The following is a 23,074-nucleotide window of genomic DNA, read 5'->3' as shown; positions in this document are numbered from 1 at the left end:
TGAAATAAGTCAAAAGAGACTATATCTATGAATCTATGGAAACGAAAAAGAAAAAAAAAAACAATCAGGGTAAATTTAAAGATGTCATATGGACCTTTTTTCTGTCTGTTTATATAACTTCTTTGGCATGTAAAAGGTATAATTAGTTAAAAAATGAGACGAATAGGAGAACTTTTCTGAATATGACAAAAAGTGTTCTGGGATACGACTCACTGAGAATGGCTTACCCTGCCTTTAAAGAGACAGATCCTACATCAGAGCCTTTTAGAGAGAGGTTGAACTTACAACAATGTAAAGAATGATTGAAAAGAGTATCTATGTCATGTATATTTCATAAATCTGATACTTGTCGACTTCTTATATTGATATACCTCCATAATCAAGTTATGAACCTGTATAGGAGGAAGATATTGGCAGTTAAATACACGTTGGGTCTTTTATTATCATTATTTACATTCCAGACGTGAATCGTAAATGATCCATGGTGTGGAGGTCGTTTTCCTCCAGGACTTCAACTCATGGAGGAGCAGCTGATCGGTCCGTCCCAAGAAAAAACGAGGAAATTCAATCAGGAAGGCTATGCATATATGTTTTTGTTTTGTTCCTTTTTTTCCTTTTTTTGCCTACAGCTTTGCTCTTAATTGAGTGGGATTGTGTATATTTTTTCATCCTGGTCTGAGTTGTGGTGCATGATGACATTTTTAGCATGGGTGAGCCCAGTGGAAAACCACAGCCTCCTGCAGCCTCACTGCAGAGCTCTGTCCATGTGTGCTGGACGTGGATTACTTTGCCCAATTTTGTAATTTTCCTACAGCTTGTCAACTTAACCATCCCGGTTATAAAAGCAAACAGAGTTATTAAGCTGCGTGATAAGGACAAACCAGGACAAATACAGTTCCTCCTCCCCCGTTTTTCCCTCCGTAATGTAGAGCTTCTTAATAGTGCAGGAAGGTAGGGTGGCTGCACCCAGCCTCGGCTGCAGCGGAAAGGGAGTCGCGTGTCTCTGGGAGGAGGAGGCTCCAAAGATACCATGTCAAACAGGAAGCACCCGATTCCTCTGCCGAGTGTGGTTTACATCTAAATTCATGCGTTGTCAAAACTTCCCCAAACATAGAGCATGCACGACTTCCCTGACGACACACTTAAGGGATGACAGGAGGATGTGGCCAGAGGCTTGAGTGTTGGCTCTACTTTATGGGACACTTGAAAGTGTCTGCACAGGATTACACAGTAAACCTGCGTGAAAGGTAGAAAATGCATCATAGACTAGTTCAGATAAGATTAAAGGCTTATCTTATCCTCTGGAAACACTAAAAGGATGGATTGTGTCACAATCAACAGTCAGAGCTCTGATTTGATCTCGTGGGTGTTAAAATTGGAGCCATCTGGGTGTCACAAACTTTATTTAGCTACGTAAAGAACGGCTCCCACCTTTTGGCATGGTTATCTGGCATCCCAGGTCGTAGTCCTGGAGCAGGCGGGTGTAGGCCACTTCCTGCAGCCGGGCCCTTTCCAGCTCGGACAGGCTCTGGATGGCAACCGGCGTCAGACGCACGCTCCGCCCCGACAGGCTGCTCCAGGTGAAGTCACCCTGGACAGGAAAAATGGAGATAAAGAAAATAAATCAATATAACGCTATGACATGAAAAACGCATTTGACTTGTAGATGCCACTTTTTTAAATTTATTAATGTCTACAAGAAAAGCACATTAAAAGGAAGAAATATAATTGATTTATTATCCCGAATTTCCCCTCTGGGGATCAATAAAGGACTATCTTATCTTATCTTATCTTATTTGATATTTTTCACATCTGTTTCATCAGAAATTAATAAATATTTGATAACATTTAAGGAAATGTCATGGAGCTCTCATGGTTTCCCAAAAATAACTTCAGGCTCTAGTCGCAGTCGTCTCTTGCAGCAGGACTTGGGTTTTTTTTGTTTTTTTTAAATGTCATTTTGATGCACATAAACAATAATGGAGCTAGATCACAGTGGACAAAACGGCGAATCGATTAAGAAACTGAAGAAAGTAATGACAAAAAAAGAGGAAACAAGAGTGGCTGAAGGACTGAACAAGACCTCCACGCCTTTAGGGGGAGACTCTGAGATAAAACTTGCAAATGTTTCTGTGGGAAGAATTTTTTTAAGAACCGGGCCTTTTTAGAAAAAAAAAAAAAAAAAAAAAAAAAGACAAAATATTGAGTTCATAATCTGGATCCGTTGTAAACTAAAATGTTGTGGAAGATGCAACAATATCAATGACTTATTCTACAAGCACTTGATTTATGGTCAAATTCAGAAGTGTCATTTTATTGGATCATATTTGGAAATCAGGTTTTGTAATCACAGACAATATTTACACATTTCCTTTTCAAAATACTAAGCAAAAATATTGAATATTGGCTCAAAGATGCCCCCTATAAGGCCAGAAATGGTATTACTACATAGGGTGACTTTAAATAAGAATAGTCCTTAATACACTACTCAACCCATACACTGCATTGTGTTGTATTGTGCGGTGTGGATGTTGCTCGTAAAAGGCCGGGGGGTATGAAATGCAGTCCCCCACAGATTTGTTTTGCAGCTTTAGCTAAGTCAGTGAACAAGGTGAAATTGGATTGAAGTGAATAGTAATGAATTGCTAGAAACCCCGAGGCAGCTTTGGCTTTGATGAACATTTGAGTCATCTGAATCTCTGATCATACATTCCTCCGTGTCTACTAGAGAGAGGTCAGCGGGAGGAAGAGGTAAAGAAAGACTGCAGCAATTTATCTAATGCCTTTTTCAGACATGGTGCTTATGTGTCTGTGTTTATGTTCTCTTTGTTTTTGCTCTGTTACAAGCAGAGGGCAATAACTTCATATTTAGGCCTATATGCTCCCTTGCTTGTAGCACTCCAGTCGGAGGAGTGAGGCAACAGGCGTCATCCAGCCATTAAAATAAAAACAAACCCTGAAGTTTTTTATTGACCTCATTTTACTCTTTGCACTTACTTTCTGCTAGTTGTTTGCGCCCATAAACTCTACAAAAAGAACTCTGCAAACCCCCAATGAAACCCCTCGTTTAATGCAATAATTGGAAAACAGATTAAACAAACAGCCCAACAAGCTGGTTCGGACACATCTACCCAATCTGAGTCACCACGAACTAGATATTTTAGTTTGGAGTAGCTCATGCTAGGCTATCATGCTATCAGTGTTCCCTTATAGTCATTCTGATCCAATTTGTTCATCCACCTCCAATTTTGTTGTTGCTACCAAATATTTCTGGCAACAACCAGAGTTAGCCAAAAATCAAGAAGTCGTCCTCTGATTGGGCCCAGTAGCACCCGTCTCTGTAGCCGCGGGCTAAGACAAGCCGCTAGGTGCTAAGCCCACCCATAGTCAGTCACGGTTCGTTCGCACATTTAAATGTACAACAAGCCTTTTTATCATTAAAACAAGTGTAACTACAGTTTTTGACAGATCTTTATTTACAGCTCAGACGTCAAGTTCACAAATATATGCGAAACTTTAGCATTACGTTGCTAAAGTGATGATAGTTTGACATTAGCACCTTAGCCGGCCAAACACAGCTGTCACTCAAAGACAATTCCCCTAATTATGCATAAATGTATCATTTTACTTGACGGGTATATAAAAGTTCTAGATGTGAAATTTAGTTAAAAATATGTTTGCACCCAGTTGTAAATCGATTCTGCTTTTGACGTTTTAGCTTTAGTGCTCTTTGTTATGAACAAAAAGGTTAAACAAGGGACAGATTGTGGAGATAAATTACTCAGTATTTTATCATTGTTTCGTAATGAATCCGTTTTTAAGTTGTGTTAAATGTTTAGCATTTTCAGTGAGTAAGGTAGCCATCCTACTGAGGCCTTGTTTAGTTGAACCATTATTTATATTACTGATTCATGCTCAAGGGGATGATGCAGAAATCTCGACAGCCTGTTGCCACACAGTGATGCAAGTTGTTAAAAGTTGAAAGATTTGAAAGTAGCACAGATGCATGTTAGTGTCTGCATGCTGCAGCCTGACGTGAAAATGCCCTCATGCAGTTCACCTCACATTTGTCCTGCTATTTGGTTTTAATTTTGTCTATAGAAAGGACTTGTTTGTGAGTCAAAGAAAGCATGCTTCCCTCTTTCATAAATCCTCCAGTGGGCTGAGGTTCTTTGTGGTGTTGTATGCACACGCTTGTGTAAGCCGTTCTTTATCGCTGTCTGAGGGAGCCCTCTCCCTCCTGCATGACCTCACTCGCAGCTTGAGGGGACACACAGATGCACACAACCTCATGCCTACAGTAGAAGAAAAGACAACCAGTTGGAAAAGTTAAATAGGAGGCCTCCCCTCGGTTGAGCTGCATCTGCGCAGCAGGATGTCTGACGGGGATGGATGAGCTTCAATGAAACCCGAGGAATGCTGAGACTGAGTGAAGGGGGGGCTAAGTCCTGGTATCACTGCAGGACTCAACAACAATAAACCCAATGCCTGTGTGGCCTGCGGGGACATTCAGATGTACAACCAGAGATGTCCCACAGTTAACCTGCTTTATTTAACTACCAATTGGGTTTAAAATTATACAGCACATCTGCAACTACTGTCTGTGAACTATTTATTTTAGAGCCGTGTTTTCACTAACATGTTGTGATTTCTTCAGACTAGTTTATATTTCCACCATACTTGAGGCTTATTATTTTCGGTAGTGGCTTGGCATTACTCCGGCTTCCAAACGTGCTGCACATACAACTCTTCTAGTTCCACAAACTCAAATTCATTATTGTGCTATAAAGTGAAAAGGCCATTTTGGTAGCTCTTTCTAATGAACTGATGTAACGGTCTTGGAACAATCCCTTCTAATGAACTCAAGACATTAGCGCCAGCGCAATTTTCTTCTCCGTGAAGGAGTCATACTGTTAAATGACCTTTTCATAAAAGCTTACACAATTTCCTGAATCCTTAATGAAAACTCTGACATGTTCTGATTAATAAAAAAAAAAAAAAAAAGCACAGGGAAAAAAATGGTACAAGAGCCTTCCTTCAGCCGTGTCTTTACAGCTCTGTTCAAAGCAGCTGGTTTTTAGGGGGCGGAGTCAGGCACTCCATTCAAAGTCACACCAAAATCACACACCCCCTCCCTAGAACGTGCCTCTTTTTTGGGATCAGTGTTACAACTAAGGGGCAACAACAGGCATTGAAAAACCAGTAAGTGAAGAAAATCAACCTCCATCATCTTAAAATGTCTCATTTTAAAGGATTGTTGTCCTGCTAACTGTGCTAAAACACTGCTGCAGATGGTTTTTGGGTTGGCCGGGAAGGATTTGAGAGTGAAGCTTGACAAAGCAGCCTAAGGCAATCTTCTTTGGCCCACCTAAAAGCTGCTAGCCAAGGATTGTCTCCAGGGGACGAGCCGTCACAGCAGCGAGACCCACCAGCTGAGCGACCTTCACCTCGGATCATGTCGGGACCCTTCAAAGCTGAGCAGCCGAACCATTTATCCAAAAAATTGAAAGGAGGACTGTTGGGATCCCAATATCTGGTGGGCTATCCATCACTCACATTCGGTGGGTTTAGTTGACCCGCAGGCTAACCAAACCTTCACCTTTGACCTTAAAGTAGTTACGGCTAATGGCCAAGTTGCAGTCTAAGGCATGGCGCTAAAAACAGTAGACACAAACACTGAAAAACATGGAGTTTTGTTGCGTCAGATTAACAGTGAGGATGTTTCCCCAGACAGAAAACACGGTTTCATTAACTTATCTGTTATTGATCTCATAATGATAGGCAGCTACTATTATCTGCACATTATACACAGTACAAGTTAATTTGTTTTTGGCTTCATTAGAGGAGCTGCAAAACATACACAAGCATGATAATATCTCAACCACTTTCCTAATATTACACCGAGAGCCATTAAAGCTAATTTAATCATATTTTACTAGACCCAAAATTAACAAAAAAAAAAATGTTTTTCAGACTGCTTATCCTGCAAATGTGAAGCCACAGTTCACCATCACACGAAACGACTCTGAAGGCATTATCTCGGATCTCAGTTTGATATGATAACACAATTGTTTGGACAGCCTGTCTAAAATTAATTTTCGTTTTGAGCCCTCCGCGGATGATTTTGGCTGGACCGACTGCTCTGATCCAAATATAAAATCCTCCTTTTGTTTCTGCTACTTTTTAAAAAACACTCATGCATAGATAGAAGTAACACAATTTGATGATGAATCTGCTTTCGAAGAAGGTCAAAGAAAAAAAAACCGTTGGACTTGCTTCAGCAACTGTCTGGAATGTCTCAGAAAATATGTAAATAATCCGAAACCGTAATGCAAATTTCTAAACTCTGGCTTCAGCAAATATTAAGCTGTCATGATTGCTGTTATTTTGTGCTCCCATCTGACAGATGTTTCACTGGGAAGATTAATGACTCGCACCATGCAGCTCAATGACTAATGCCATCTGGACGCGCAGAACAACGCGGTGCAGCATGTGGTTTCTGTTCTATTTCAGACAAAGGGACAAGTGGCGCATAGGAATATGTCAGTTTCCATGGCGACATATACATACAGAAATCAAAAGAGCTAGGAAGTGAAAGAAGTATTACTATGGTAACACACTTGCACAGATGGACGTTGGGACACTTGTTGCTATGATTCACTGTATAATCATTTGACAGCATGATCACGATGTGAAAGAGTTGTGACAGCCTTGTGCCATCGACCAGCAAGGTATGAGCCGCTAAGAACAGAGATCTAGAGAAAAGTCCTATTTCTGTGTTCAAATGGAGGCAATTCAGGTCCATTTTTACCCTCAGCACCATCAAAAAGCCAGAAGGCTTCTCTTACACATAAATAAATGAAAATACGACAAAAGATCTGTACAGATGGGGACAAAATGTAAACTTTGTCATATTAAAAATGTCTATGTTTGGGGAAAAGCATCCCTGCAAAAGTATAGCTGTCCATTTGTTAAACATGTGGTGGCAGTGTCATGGTACGGGCCTTTTTCACAGCCTCCAAGGTGACTCCCTACTGAGCCATCCCTACTGAGGTTATGGTGCAACAAACAAATAATAATAAACTTTGGTGCAAAATGATCCATTAGTAATAGTTTATAAGTCATATATGTTAAGGTAACGCCTTCTTTTTGGCTTTTACAATAAATATACATGACTACAGATTCTTTCCTCACACACTCCCTCCCACAAGTGCTATGTCACAATTTGAACATTTTTCTCCAACCGTCAGCAACATAAAACACAACATTTCCAACATACTTTCCATCAATGTTGAATATTGGCTCATTCTGTGGTGAACTGCAAATGCAGAGCTTCACAAATCTGCCTCTAATGAGTCCTTTAAATGTAATGCGCCCCAAATTTGGTGCTCTGAATAAGAAACCACTCGCCTATGAATTTAGATCTATCGCTAGTAAATTAAAATTTGCTTTGCTTTGCAGGTACGTCCGTTGGAGTTCATTGTGGACAGGCTACAAAAAAGTTTAATTTACCAGTCACTGGTAGCTAAATAGGACTTGGTAAAAACCCACTTGGTGTTGTCTCCCCATTGATCGCCCTGATGGAAGTCCAAGTGAAAGAGAGACAAATTTGGACTTTCCAATTTGGATTTTTTGGATGCCAGCTGATATTAGGCAGTTATAAATCTTTGCGAAATATGTTGCCCACTAAGCTGTTCTGCAACAATCTCTCAGGGATTAGGGGGGATGATGCCCATCTCGTTTACAAATGGTAAAAGGCATGTGATAAACGTGCTTTAATGCAAAAGTGAGCAAAAAGTAATCCGAACGTGATTATCTAAATCTGTCTAACGTTACCTGTAGCCAGCTGTGTCACACGGTCCCTAATGTGAAAGATACTGGTCTGAGCAGAGCAGTTATTCTCAAATGCCATCTCTTTTACTCCATCACACTCTTCTACACAACCTGTTTATCCTCGTTTTGAGTATGTCACCTTGTCCGTTGCTCTGATTGGTCGAAACTCTAACCGACTGCGTGCAAAGACTGTTTGATAAGCCACCCTTGGATCGGGAGACCTTGTAAATCATTTTAAAACTCTACAAATTTCTAGACCTAGGTCTGATCTATCAAACCTAGGAAACCTAGGAAAAACCTTGGGAAACTAGGAAACTCCCACAGAAGCATGTAACGAAGATGGGCTCAAAGATCCCTTTTAGGTGCTTATTTAAGACTATATCTTGTTCTTTTTTTAAAGGTCAATACAGAATTTTTTGCCATGGATTAGTTGAAAAAGTATTTTTGGCAAAGACACATTTTTTGAGTGGGTTGAAATCCAGACCTTAATAAGGTCTGGATAAGCTATTATTCCTGCACAAGCTGGTCACACCACAAACTGGGAGTAAATGTTCGTATTCAATGTGCCAAAACTTATTGGATATTCCCAACAAAAATACCGATTTTCCTAATTTCGGTGATATGTATTAGCTTGAGGAACTACGGAAATTTTCAGGGACATTTTTGCAGAAATATATAACATTAATAGAGATTTTCACACTCTCAAACATCGCTACTCTGTCAGTCACTGCAACAGTAAACACGCACTGGGGATTTTTTGTACTCATGGGTTCTAAAGCCTTTAATCCACTGCTTTGACAAATTAGCAGGGTGAAAATCCCTAAAGGGTCCAACGAGTTTGGCCTCCAGGATCGCCCGCATGCTGAGGAAGCCAAAATCCGGCTTTATAAAAACTATCAAGAATGTTTATTGGTCTTGTATTTTAGGAAATTGCTTACAGCAAATTAAACCTCTAAGGCTTTTTTTCAATGATTTACTTTTAGTTTTTTTTCTTTGCCTTTAGTATTTCATCTTGCTTTTAAACAACCTTTTTAAGAAGATTTTTTTGTGCCACAACAACTGAACTTGAGAAACGCTACAGTATGTTTTGACACTGGGTTTCTGGGCTGCCATACATGCACACTACAATACAATAATACTACATTGCTATTCCTTGACCTGGAACCTCCCTCAGGTTCACATCTGCTTGTAATTACGGACCACTATGTTTGTGTGTACATGTATCTGTCACACACTAACAATTAATGAGATTTTACACCTGTTTTGAACCTGGCTGGTGAGTTATACATCACCTGCTATTTATGTTTAAGTTACATAACCCGGCGCAACAGTAATTTATCTGCATGGGGTTTCTAATATGTGTAAAATGTGAGGTTATCCGGGCCTGTAGGAAGTCAGGCGGAGGAGTTTTATGTGCAGAAAACTGTTTTTGTTCAAAATTAGATTATCATACCATGCATTCCAATGAAACAGGCCGTATACGTGCAGACATAACAGAAATCATATGGCGTAGCGTGTATGATAAGTGGGTACATAGTAGAAGATTATGTAATTTATGGGTGGAAATAATCAACTTTTCATGCCCCCAGTTTCTTAAATTGGAAGATTCTGGTCTAAATTAAATGTAATCATAATTTGGTCAAATTAACAGAAGTAACAACAGTGATTCAATATAGTTTTTATACTAGATGGTAGTGTGGGGTGAAGTGAGGCACCCAAATCCATCCTATCAATTCTTTCTGCCTGGTGCGCCTTATTTTTTACCGTGGGGTCCCACCAAAAGCAGCAGCATTGTTTTATTTTGAAAATCAGCAAGACTCTTAAATACTATTTTTGTGTCTAACTTCCTGCCAGCACAATTAGGATACTGATTAGTGCCAAAGACTATTATTAGCAGAGCAGAGTGGACAGTTTTGGGTGTTTTGGATAGGACCATACTTATTGATTAGATTAGTCATGATTGAAGATGGCTGACGACGATGGCAGTGTAGCCAGGTGTCTTTGTCCGGCCGATGTTCAACTCACATGTTGAACTAGTATTGTAACAGCCAGCCAGACAGATAATGCACCAGTCAAAAAGCCTGTAATTCCTCCTGGCCAAGGACAACTCATGAACCCCGTACTTCAATGTTCATTTCTTTGGGCTGTATTGGTTTTGGACGTTATCGTCAGCATATACTTTTCACCAGTGTTTACAGTTTTATTCTTGGTGTTTGCAGTTTGGCCATTCCATATGAAACAGGAAAATTATTAAATAAAAGTTGAATGATTGTGGTAGAAAATGATCCTCAAATCTTGTAATTGCTGATGAGATTTGTTGATAATAGCAGTGCAAAAAGTGCGATCTATCTACTTTCTACTTCTGTAGTCCAGCAAATACAACTAGATTTTTAATTTGCGTGGAAAAGCAGGATGATTCTAGTCTTAACTAGTCTGCCAGCCATTCAATTTGTGAAAATACTCTTTTTTTAACAGTGAAATGGGCCTACTGCCCTCCCTCTCACTGCCATTTCCACCTGTACAGAACGTACCAGTACAACCACAGCAGGTCAGGAATGTGTGCATTATGCAATACATTACATACACAATTACACACAAAGGAGCATCCAAGAAGTACCATTAACTACTCTGTTTTTTGTATGTTTTTACACTGCCGTATCAATTCCAGATGGAACATAGTGTGTTTGGATAAACTCTGGATGAATGCCATGCTAATGCGTGGCTAAACCAGAGAGAGTGTAATATTTAATGGATGAACGTATCCCTGCTTGAGAGCTGTTTTCCTCATTATGGTATATAACGTTGCTTTTACAAGTATTTGAGCAGTTGGTTCATATGAAGTTTAACTGATATGCCGTGAGGTCCACTGTGATAAAACGCACTTCCATAAAACCAGATATGGCAAACTTACACAAGTCAAACAACAGGACAGCAGGACGACGTGTCCAAGGTTTACCTCTGAGACGCCCATTTTCACGACAAACCTGAAGTTTATTTCAGCAGATTGCTCTGACACTTTATCTTATTCTCTGAAAGGAAGCAACATGCAAAACTTGGCCAAGTCCAACTGTCACAACAAGTTTTTATGATGAAACCCACACCTGAGGCTCTCGGCTCCATGGAACGGTTACAATGTGGTTTTCAACGATGCGCAACTTGAGTTTTATATTCACTTCCAAGGAAATATTTAACAGTTCATTTAATTTAATACAGAAAACATTATTTTAACATTTACCAAATAGGCAAAAGGTGTATTTCACATTATTGGCTTTACAGTTAGTATGATATACTTTTATAGCCACGAAGAGCAGAGAAATAATTCTTTTTATTTAATTTTATTTTTCACAGCTGTCCTAGACCACCATGCATTAGTAAAAACTTAGAAAAGGTATAGACTTTCCGTGCTCAGTGTTGTTTGTCTGCCTTCGCTTTTAATGAGGTCTTGCTGGCTCCGTGACAAAGAATAAGCAACTTGCAGTGCACGCTCTAAATATTCAACTCCAATCATTGGCAGGAACATCTAAAGCCTCGAGCAAACTTCTTTTAAGTAGCAGAAGAGTATGAAAGGCCTCCGGCAATAAAGACACCCGGCCTCGAAGACTTAATGTCTTGCATAATGGTTATTTAAGCTGCAAAAGCAAAGGAAATCAGGTATTGTGTCAACAGCAGAGCTGATACTGGAAGGAGAAAATGAAGTAATGTGCAGGTTTGTATGTGTGTGTGTGTGTGTTTTTGTTTGGATGGGGAGGTTTGGCTCGGAGCAATCTGTGGATGGCAGACCAGCCACAGATAACATTAAGAAAAATCCTCAGGTAGTCTATCAGCTGTCATTAGCAGACTGGGTCATGTTGAATCCATTACACTCCTGCTACCCACGCTTACAGCTTTATCAATAAAACAGTGCAACTATGAAGATGTTTCTTTTGTTATTTTCCACGTTGATACATGTCATTTTATGTTTTAATGCAGCTGTAATAATTCAAATATTGCATCATCTTTTTACCCTTTCACTATTAACTAATAATATATTTAATAATGCTTTACATCCATCCATGCACCCATTAATCCATCCATCCATCCATCCATCCCTCCCTCCCTCCCTCCCTCCCTCCCTCCCTCCCTCCCTCCCTCCATCCATCCATCCATGCACCCATTCATGGATCCATCCCTCCCTCCCTCCATCCATCCATCCATCCATCCATGCATCCATACAGCCATCCATGCACCCATTCATGGATCCATCCCTCCCTCCATCGATCCATCCATCCATCCATCCATCCATCCATCCATCCATCCATCCATCCATCCCTCCCTCCCTCCCTCCCTCCCTCCCTCCCTCCCTCCCTCCATCCATCCATCCATGCACCCATTCATGGATCCATCCCTCCCTCCCTCCATCCATCCATCCATCCATGCATCCATACAGCCATCCATGCACCTATTCATGGATCCATCCCTCCCTCCATCGATCCATCCATCCATCCATCCATCCATCCATCCATCCATGCATCCATCCATCCATCCATGCATCCATACATCCATCCATCCATCCATGCATCCATACATCCATCCATCCATGCATCCATCCATCCATCCATGCATCCATACATCCATCCATCCATCCATGCATCCATACATCCATCCATCCATCCATGCATCCATACATCCATCCATCCATCCATCCATCCATCCATGCATCCATCCATCCATCCATCCATCCATCCATCCATCCATGCATCCATCCATCCATGTATCCATCCATCCATCCATCCATCCATCCATCCATCCATCCATCCATCCATCCATCCATCCATACCCTGCACAGGTACCCACCCCCTTTCGTAGCCACTCCCACCATTACAAAATGTACCAAACAAATTGCAGTGGGGCTGGGTTTCGATCAAAGACGTGACTCAAACAGCGATGTACAAATCAAAGCAACCGATCAAAGTGGAATCTAGAGAAACAAGATTCATTCTTTTGTATTGAATCAGAAAAGAGTGATCATACCTGGCCAGGCGAAAAAACAGTGTAGCCACCCTATAAATGCTAGGAATACTACATACACGGCTGATTTACTTTGCAAAAACATTCATTTGTTAACAAAACGTGCTAAGAAACCTTGATTGAATGGTCTAGGAACCAACCTCAACCGTAACCCCTAACCTTCAACACCCATTACATTGTTGTATTATAACATGTCCCCTGTAAGTACTCTGTACTTATTTGTGTGTGCAAATAAGTGCAACAGAATAGAAGATTTCGCTTTCAGCTTTAGCAAAGTCTCTTACCCGCTTCCCCGCGCTCGTTGAATGTTGACTTCTTTCCATTTCATCAAACTAACCTTACGAGACACACATTAATGCACTCACCAGCCCAGTTTCCAAACAAAACGTGTAATGGGCACGCAAGACTGCATAACCAAAACATAACAGTGCCACTTACAACATACCCTGAGGAAGTTTATCGTGTTATGTGGAATTACATAATTTGTCAATCGCTAGGCATGATAATAAAATGTGAACGCTGTAATGAGATATATTTGCCAAACTGGGAGAATGCATTTTCTAAACAATGATATTAGTTGAGGTGATGGCTTTTTGAAACATTACCTGGTTTTCCTCATGAATTTGCAGTAAAATGTGATCTAAAGTCATCTCGAGACTATTAATAATAATAATAATGATGGATTAGATTTATATTGTGCTTTTTATCGACATTCAAAGCGCTCACATTGGTTCCAATTATTCATTCACTCCTCATTCATACTTGGTGGTGGTAAACTACATAAAGGAAAGTGAAGCGTTGGAGTTGAGAGCTGCTCAAACCTCCCTTGACAAGCCCTGTCAGCTGTTCCCGATGAGACCAGAACAACATTCAAGGAATTCTGACCACTCCTCTTCACAGAGCTGCGACAGCTCAGACACATTTCTAGAATATCTGGTGTGAAAAACTAATTTCACAGCATCTCTATGGAGTTGAGATCTGGACTCTGACTAGACGACTCACAAAGGTTGATTTTCTTTTTCTGTAGCTAGTCTGTGGTGAATTTACTTTCATGCTTACAATCCCAACTTGTACAAAGCCTGAGCTGCTGGACATTTCCTACGGGATAATGTCAGGGGATGTTGGAAATGTATTCACTCCTAGAAGATGGCCAGTAGTCGAGGTCTTAAGCCTAGTTGAATAGATCCTACCCACATCTAGAAACATGTAAGGTCTGACAGCGACCCATAGGACCTCCCCATCCAAGGGGCGGCACCAATGGTTGCTAATCAAACTACCTTTGTATGCAGTTGGTTGGAGCTTCGACCAATCAGAGCAACAAACAAGGTGATGTATTCAGAGCGACGAAAACAAGTATAGTGTAACAGAGCAAATACATCAAGCCGTCTTCTGGTTGATTTTCAAAGAAAAAAGTCTAAAGCTTTAACTGTCGATACCAAAGCAGATTCAAACGGTCCTCAGCTGCAGCCATCTACAACTTTCACATCCAGATTACGTCGGCATTCTGCTGTGATTGTATTAAGCCCCGCCCAGAGAGTCTCTCTACAAGGATGGGCTGATTTAATTGGCTCGCCAAGACTTTTGGGCATAGTTAATGAGCTCCAAGGGATGGTAGGTAGATGTACATGCGAAGCCCATTAGTTAGAGAAATAACAGGAATAATCGTTCAGTTGCGGCTACAAGCACCAAAATTGGCACATATACTCCTTAGGGGTTGCTCTTTTGATAAAACCATTGTGCCAAAAAAAAAAAAAAGATGGCGGCCTTTTTTCAAGATGGCCGGCATCGAATATACAGTAATATTGCATTTCGCAATAAAATCCAATAGAGTTGTCCTATTGGAATGATCTTGGTGTCAAATCATAACCTTTTCACTATGTAGAATCTAAATTTGGACCCATAGACTTACTCATTGGCTTCCTTGTACCATATATCAGTCCCAGAATCCTAATATTCTGCCAAAATCTAGGTTTTTTTGTTATGTTTGTAAAATGGATGGTCATACAAAGTATTCTTTACAAAGAATTCAACGTCTTTTAGAGAGCATCCTACTTGTTCAATGATTTCCTCAAGCCTTTAGCTATTTTACCTAGTTCAAGATTCTGTGTTTAGCCTCGGGACTCATCTTGGCCGGGTGCCAACTTCTAGTGGGCTCACTTCACCTCCAGTTATCTTTAAAGCAATTGCTCTTGGAGTTTGCTTTTATCCCCCCACCAAATTAATCCATAAAACCCATTAATTCCTAGGCGTTCACATACATTTCCCTCATTTCAAGGAACTTTTCAGTTTCCTTCTACCCATGCAATACAGATTAACTATTGGAGCTGGTTAATCGTCAGTAAATCCACAGCATTCTCTGCTGTTTTGTTTGTGTGGACGTTCAGATGACGGGAGAGGATCCAGTGCATTTTAGCATAACCAAGTGGAAAAAATTCATGGCTGTACTTGAAGTGAGACTAAGTGATTGTGGCGTAATGGTAGCAGAGATGGTTTGAGCAATCAGTGCTTAGTCCTTGACCTCCATGCATGCATGTGTTGCGTGAGTTGCTTCAGGCCTTCATGTGTGCAACGGAGTGACGTGAAAACTCAAATTCAGGTCACAACTCAGCGGTAACCTGAACTCTGCCAAACAAGAGCTCAGCCAATGGCAAGTGCAGCCTCTCAACCAAGAAAAGGAGCCGTGAATGAAGTCAATGGAGTTCCAGAGGAGGAGAAGGGATGAAAATGTGCAAGGAAAATTCCCTGGTGGTTATTTTGCTTTGGCAACCACAAGATATGGGTACATCAATCTTTAATCAATCACTGTTTATTTCAGCACTGACTTTTGTGGAGAATTGGTTTCTTGTGTCTGGAAACAATATCTCAAGAAAAGAGTTTCTCCTTCCAGATTCCACCATCATCTACACAAATCTTTCACTAAATTATGTCATCCCTAACTGCCTTTCCAGCTGTGCCACCATGTGTGCACTTAAAGGTTCGTAGTCTTGGTTGAAAATGATTCTTCATATTGGGTCCTCAATTGTTTTGGATGTCTTTTTGATCAAATACAGAAAACCAAGCTAAACTTCTGTCCTCAAAAATTTGATATGTCGCGTTTGTAATATTTTAAATTGTATTTGGGGTTTAAAATTTTACCAGGGGTAGCCTTCACCTTTCTGTGACACTTTTTATGGGGCAGAACCTTATCTTTTTTTGTTTGTTTCTGACCAAAATCATTGATAGGGACAATTTAGCAGCTCTTAGATATATGAATCCTTGTATTCCTACGTAACACAACACCGTTGCATTTTAAGTGTCATGATTATTTTAAGCAGGAATGGGGATCCCATCACTGCCGGTTACTTAAGAGCCAACATAGTGTCCGTCTGAAGAGCAGGAATGGTGCTGCAGCTTGAAAGCAAGGGGTGTTCCTTTAGATAAGCCCTTGTTTGAAAGAAGCAAAAAAAAGAAAAGAAAAAGATAAAATCTCCCTGTGACTGAAAATATCTTCCAGCGACATTCTGCGGGCTTCCATTAGCACAAACATTGATTATAAAGACGGGAGCAGAGTTTGTCTGCCACTCAGCAAAAATGGCCCCGTAATTAGCCCCATGGGCATACGTTTCCCATGGACTTCATCCAGCGCGGTTGCTCTGCCATCCGTGAGAACTGAACCTCCCACACAGATGCGTTTGCCCGGGCGGCACGGAGATCACTCTCAGAGAAGCGGTGTCACTCCATCAGTGCAGGAATGCTACAAATAATTGATTCAGAGATTAGCGGCGGTATCGGCGCCAAAAAGACGCAATGTGTCAGGGCTCAGATGTAAAGCTGGAATCCAAATCATGCAGCCTTATCTTTCTTGGCATGTCTGTAAATGGTCAAATCTAGCAAACCAGGATACTTGGAAATGCATTCAGGTTTCATCACTGCGCCCACTAAAGAACACATTGTTAACACCTTCGAAGGTGATAAGAACGTTCTCACAATCGTGTTGAAATATTTCTGTGACAAGCAATTAAAAAAAAAAAGAAAGACTCCATCACACTTCGTACTCACAGCAGAGTTGGGAAGGCAACGGCACACACAGAGTTTCCACAAGACTAAAGCCATGCCCAAGAGCAGAGAACAAATTGCGTTGAGAACTTTAGGAAATTAACTTCTCATGCTAAGCAGCTAGTGGTATCCATCTGTCATTTCTGCAGCAGCTGCTGTTTTCTTAACTCTTTCCGGGACCAAACTAGATTGCACACAGTGTGGCTGCGGGAGTTTCAGTTGAAGAGTGGTTTTGCAAACACAGACCTCGTCTTGACCGAAAAGGACTTCTCACTGAAGACCTCCGAGCTAACAATCTTCAACGTATCAGATCTTTTTCTATTCTTGGAGGAAGTGCGGTTACAAACTGTCAATTCTAGATAAGTCTGACTTGTCTCTGAAGTGTTTTTTTAAATGTTCTTCCCCGGGACGACTTGGGAATTACTTTTCAACCACTTGTGGGAATGTAAAACTATGAAAGTACAGCACAGTCTCCTGGTGTTCCTTCTGTTTCTTCCACCCTTTCCATTTAACACAACAGGATAAGAATGAGGTCTCCTTAAGACTCTTTATTTTCCACATGGGCCCCAGTTAATCCGGCGAGGTCGCTCAGGAGCAGGGATTACAAAATTGCTACTCTGCCCCTCAGAATTCAGATGATGTTGAATGATAATGAAGACGACAGAGTAAAGGCAGAGCGGCGGCGCGCACGGCAGTGTTTACAGGACTGTCTCAGAAAATTAGAATATTGTGATAAAGTTCTTTATTTTCTGTAATGCAATTAAAAAAACAAAAATGTCATACATTCTGGATTCATTACAAATCAACTGAAATATTGCAAGCCTTTTATTATTTTAATATTGCGGATTATGGCTTACAGTTTAAGATCCCAGAATATTATATTTTTTTAAGATAGGATATTTGAGTTTTCCTAAGCTGTAAGCCATGATCAACAATATTAAAATAATAAAAGGCTTGCAATATTTCAGTTGATTTGTAATGAATCCAGAATGTATGACATTTTTGCATTACAGAAAATAAAGGACTTTATCACAATACTCTAATTTTCTGAGACAGTCCTGTACATGCTGCCTTGCTACAACATGTGCTCACAAGGTTGGGCACGGGAAATGGGGGGGTATAATGTATTTCTTCAGTATTGGACTGGTTTAAGTTTGTTTGATTGTGTTATAACTCAGATGTGATCAATTTGTTCCATATTCTGTCACCTGGAACGAATCGAGGTGTGACTGTTGTCGGATGAAGACTTCAATGACTGGAATGTAAGATCGGGTTTTGACAAAGCTGGGGCTGAGCAGCCATTCATCATCATATTTGGTTCATTGATCTGTTCAAATGTTGAACATGGTTAAATTTTACAAACATATGACGAAACTTTCATTCCTTTTTTCTAAAAAAATGTCAGAAAAATGTTCTTTGTAAGCAGAAGCATTGTGGAGCTATCCTAGAACCTGATGCACAAGTGACAAGCAAGCAAACCTCTTGCAATCCAAGACGCCGCATCTCAAAAGTGATCTCATCAGAAACCAGTTTGTTCCCCTTTTTTCCCAAATCTCATCTATTTGCTTTCTCTCCAGGTGTCTAATAATAACATTTTATTTTACTGTAAAGTCTTTTGTTGAAGCATCTTTGTCATGCCAGCTCCTCCCACGCTACCGCGGTCCTGACACTACAACTCCCAGCATTCCTCAGTTCTCCACATCATGTACTGCACCTGTGCCCTCATCACCTTCATCTGTTTCACCTCATCCCTACTTGTACCCTGCACATCCCCCAACTCATCATGTAGTATTGGTTGGTCAACATGTCTTATGATTCTCAGCCTATGCCTACTTAACTGTGTCTCTGCATGCGTCTTTATGCACTGTGGTTTCTGATTAAATCCTACTGTAGTTACTCTCCACTTGTGTTCACCTGCTACTTTAAAATGCTGACAATCTTCTTGCAGGACCAAATCTTTGCATTGTCACACAAAAAAATGAGACAAAGACAACTTCTTGAACATCCCATCTCTAATTGAAATTAAGTGTGGCTTCCATGGAGAGAATGAAAAGAGAAAAATCAAATAAGGTTGTTGTTTTTTTTTATTGAAAAATGTACTCCCAAGTCATGACTAAACACTGCTTTTATTGTCTCGGAGGACAGCTGTTCCATTTTTGAATCAATGTAGCACAAAGACCCTTTAAAATCCCACTTTGGAAGTAGTCTGGGAATTTGGCAGAGTTGCACAAACACAAGGGGAATGTATTAAAAGAAAAAGTGTTTCAGGGTACATATTTAGGTGGGCTTGCTAGTCTGACACAAATCAGGAAGTAAAGAAAATGACTGTTCTTTGTTTGACTACCGGGTGCTGGCTCCAAAAGTGAGTCAATCAAGAAGAGCTTCGGGCCAAAGCACCCTAGTCGACGCCATATAAGCATCTTTCTACAGTAAGTTGACTAAGTCAAAAGTCTCAGCAAAGTACAGAGAAAGACACAATTTGACTGAGCAACAGGCCTCCACCTTGACATGGTGCCGAGCAGAGACAAAAAACAGGCTTCAAAAGCGCTCTTCAGATAACCTGTGGGTGACAACACAAGGGCTGTGGCCAGTCCTTTTTATAGAGTCTGCAGTTTGAGCTGACTATGACCGCAGACAAAACACAACCCCAGGACTTTATTCGGGGCCTCCTGGGTTTGAAACTATGTTTATTCAGTGGGTCGTTCAGATTTGCAGAGGATCGGTATGTCACCAACCCAGCTCAGTGTGGAATTACCCAGCATCACCATGTTTATCTCTACTAGGGATCTTCAACCGCATTCCTGCTTGGAAACACAAAAGGAAAATAACTTATTAATATAGGCCTTGGAAATGTAAACTAAACAGGGAGGGGGGGGCAGAAAAGCCCAGATTTTACAGAGTTGACATAGGACTTACAACATAATGACATTTTACCAGCCGGCCTGTTGTTACATTGCTTCAGTGTTCCTTTCTAAAGTTATGGTGTTTTACGAGTCTGAACCAGTTAATTGCTTGATCCAACGTGACCGGCGTCTCTTGCTGAACTAAATACAGGGGAATGCAAGTCATTTCTAAGTACGAGGCTGGCGTGTTTGAGCTCAGTTTGGTGTAAACTCTCTCCTTCTTTAGAGTACTGTTGGCACATCCTGCAGAAAAAGAGGGGGTAAAGGACCCATGGTGACACGGGTGTCACACTCCCTCTAAATGTACACATATAGTTCACTCTGTCTGTGTTATGCACCCCATATATTTTCTTCATGTAGAAATGGGTCTGGGTTCTTATGGGATAATGAGTGGTATTTTTGACCAAAAGATGTTTCAGTGATTCCATGAAGACCTCTAGAAATTATTCAAACTTGTGAAAAATGACACATATTCATGAGGAGTTTCATGAATGTTCAGTCTAGGAACTATGATATGGGCACATGGTACCAAACATTACCTGAGGAACAATTAAAAAAGAAACCATTTTCATCCCTTTGTATGAAATTTCTATCAATTTTGTCAACTTTATACACAAATAAATGTAAAAACGTAACAAATAAACTTAATTTTTCCCATGATTCCATTTCATAATGCAGTCAGGCTCATTTGACAGCAGTATGTGAAATTCCTGTGAAAATTTGATGACTTTTTAAAAGATTCTCACTTGAGATGTTGAAAAATAATGATGTTTGAATGAAAAGGAATCAATTCAACCACAAAGTTACTGAACCTTATCAATCATCAGGCAGCCATTTGCTGGAAAATGATGCGTATAATTCTAGAAAACACTTCACTGGCAATTACATGAGGAGTTTCAAAGCATCGGCCTTGTTTCGCTCCAGGAAGTTTTAGCCAAGTGTAACTTCCTGGAGACCCACGCCACACCCGTCACAGCCCAGCGATGCTTTGTTCTCCCTGCACAGTAGCTGCGACCATACATGCGTTTACACGCGCACGGGGTCGTGCCCGTGGAACACGGGTCATCGCCGGGTCGGCTGTTCTATTATTGATTTCCCGACGGAAAGGGAATGAACACAAATCTCCGCGGTTGATGTCTTTTTCGGAGCCTGACCCGCAACGTGCGTGAATCTGCGCCAGCAAGGAACGCTGTAAAGTGTTGACAATCCCAGCAAGGTGGAGACCATTTAAAGCACAGACTGATACAGCCAGTGATAATGAGGTGTTTAATGAATGCGTTAAACTACTTATCAACTTCCCGCTGGCGCTCTCTGCGAGAGCCATCTAACCTCGACCAGAGCTTGTTTCCTACCGGCTCTGTTTAATGTCGGCTTGATTAGTGTTGAGTCGGGAAATTGGAGCAATAAGGCATGTGCCGCATCGTGCGCTCCACAGCGGTCTCGCAAACACTGAGCAAAAGTGAACCTGTACCTGATATAAGAGTTAACCCCGGCTCAACTCTGCCCGCCGAGATTTTCTTCAATTCAATAAGCACGCGTCTCGATAACACGCCCAATCGCTTTAATGAACACATCGGAAACACTCACCTGCTGAGCCACAGCAGCAAAGGTTTCAAAGATCTGCCTCGGTTTTACCAAAGGAGGAAGCTGTTTGGTTTAAATGTCATCTAAGTTTAGATGCAAGAGTTTTGGTTAAAGATTAATAAACTGCAGAGGAAATTTCAGCACCTGTACAACACTTTAATGTCACTACTTTGAGGTTGTTTACTCACAATATTTATATTGGTGTCACAGTAGAGGGCTGCATTGGGATTGGGTCCCGCCGGGTCCCACGGGACCCAACGCAAATCTGGCGGGAGCGGGCAGTTTGAACTTTGCTGCGGGCGGCTAAAAAAAAACACTGCGGGATCGGGATGTCGCCTAGCGACAAGATGGAAATCAATGACGTGGAAAAGAATCTCAAACAAGGTTTTTACATGTAAAATGTAGCTATAGAAACCAAAACTGGAGAATTTCCTTTCTTCTGCAATGTGCACTCTTGAAACTGTCTTGAAAAATGTCGCCCCTCTTCAACTCTCTACAAGGATCGTACCTCCGCTTTTTAAATACATTTTTTTGTCTGTTAATAATTCCCAATGAGAAACAGAGGGGTATTTCCTATTTTAGGGTTGTTTACATACAAAATGAGGCAAAATACTGACATAAAAGTTCCACCATGAAAGGGGTGCAAGTAACGTACCATGGCAGCGGTCAAGTCTCTCCTGACCACTGCCAAAGAGCTGGAATGTGACTCCTGGAGCATATACAGTGGACTCCCTTGTGCAGGATCAGTTTATTATTTCTCTTCTTTTCCCTTAGTACCATCAAGGAAACTGTTTATTTAAAATAACACTGTCTCCCTCAGGGCAAGGTGCGAGTAAAACTCGATGGCCGTGTTATCGCTAGGATTGTAAGCCTTCTCACACAGATGTTGCGCCGTATCTGTGCAAAAATAACAACCCAGTTAGTGACAGAGAACCCATACCTGTGTTTGCCAGGAAACAGGAAATAGTAGACGACAGCACTAACCCAAGTGAAAGACGAACCTATTTATACATTTATCTGTCTATATGTCAGTGCAATTTCTGTTTGTGTGCTGGAACTGCTTCTTTTACACACCTTTTATTAGATAGATAATTAAACAAGGTTTATAGTTGTGCACATGGGCTCACTACAGCTTTGCAGGACTAATGAACACGCAAAGTGTCAATTAATCTTCATTTACTTGTCTATATGTGGCCGCTGGAAGCCACATACTGACGAAAATGATCAAATAAGCCACTTATTTTCTGGTGTAACTAGTTTCTAGAAGTATAATTTCATCTTTACTTCAAATGAGAAAAGAGAGAGGAAACGGCAGAGCAGGAGAGGAGAGAGGTATTGATATAGAGCGATATGCTGGTAGGTAAACAGTCGTGTGCCGCGACAGGCCGAGCGTGCGTGCTTGAACGTGCCCTGCAACAACAGGCTTGTTGATCCTCGAATTCCAGTGGCGGTCTCAAGAGCAGCTAATCCAGTCTCAGGAAAAGACCCCGTGGACTCTGAGGTCACACTTTTATTAGTCTTCACACAGGCTGCTAGTCAGATCCACAGGCGCACACACGTCACACGGGTTCGTCCTGTACACACTTATCTGCATGCCGAGGACAGCGTGAACGCACACGCCCACTGCAAGCCTGTGAGAGGCATCCCTGCTGCAAGTGGCTGTTAGATATCTGTTATTTCTACCGTCATCTGTAGCTCATTGCATGAATATT

At 41.1% G+C, this 23,074-nt stretch overlaps 1 protein-coding gene across 2 annotated transcripts in view; it reads right to left on the bottom strand.

The window, feature by feature from the left end:
- The window catches only part of LOC133424884 (rho GTPase-activating protein 6-like), a 117,085-nt gene that overhangs the window by 31,472 nt on the left and 62,539 nt on the right, over window positions 1–23,074 (bottom strand). For both annotated transcript variants that reach the window (XM_061715453.1, XM_061715454.1), the window contains exon 2: window positions 1,432–1,591. In XM_061715453.1, the coding sequence (XP_061571437.1) occupies window positions 1,432–1,591 (160 nt within the window). The remainder of the gene's footprint in view (window positions 1–1,431; window positions 1,592–23,074) is intronic.

Source organism: Cololabis saira, chromosome 24 (assembly GCF_033807715.1).
Source record: "Cololabis saira isolate AMF1-May2022 chromosome 24, fColSai1.1, whole genome shotgun sequence".
Lineage (NCBI taxonomy): Eukaryota > Metazoa > Chordata > Actinopteri > Beloniformes > Belonidae > Cololabis > Cololabis saira.
Note: the sequence above shows the minus strand (reverse complement) of the source record. Positions and strands in the feature narration are given on the sequence as shown.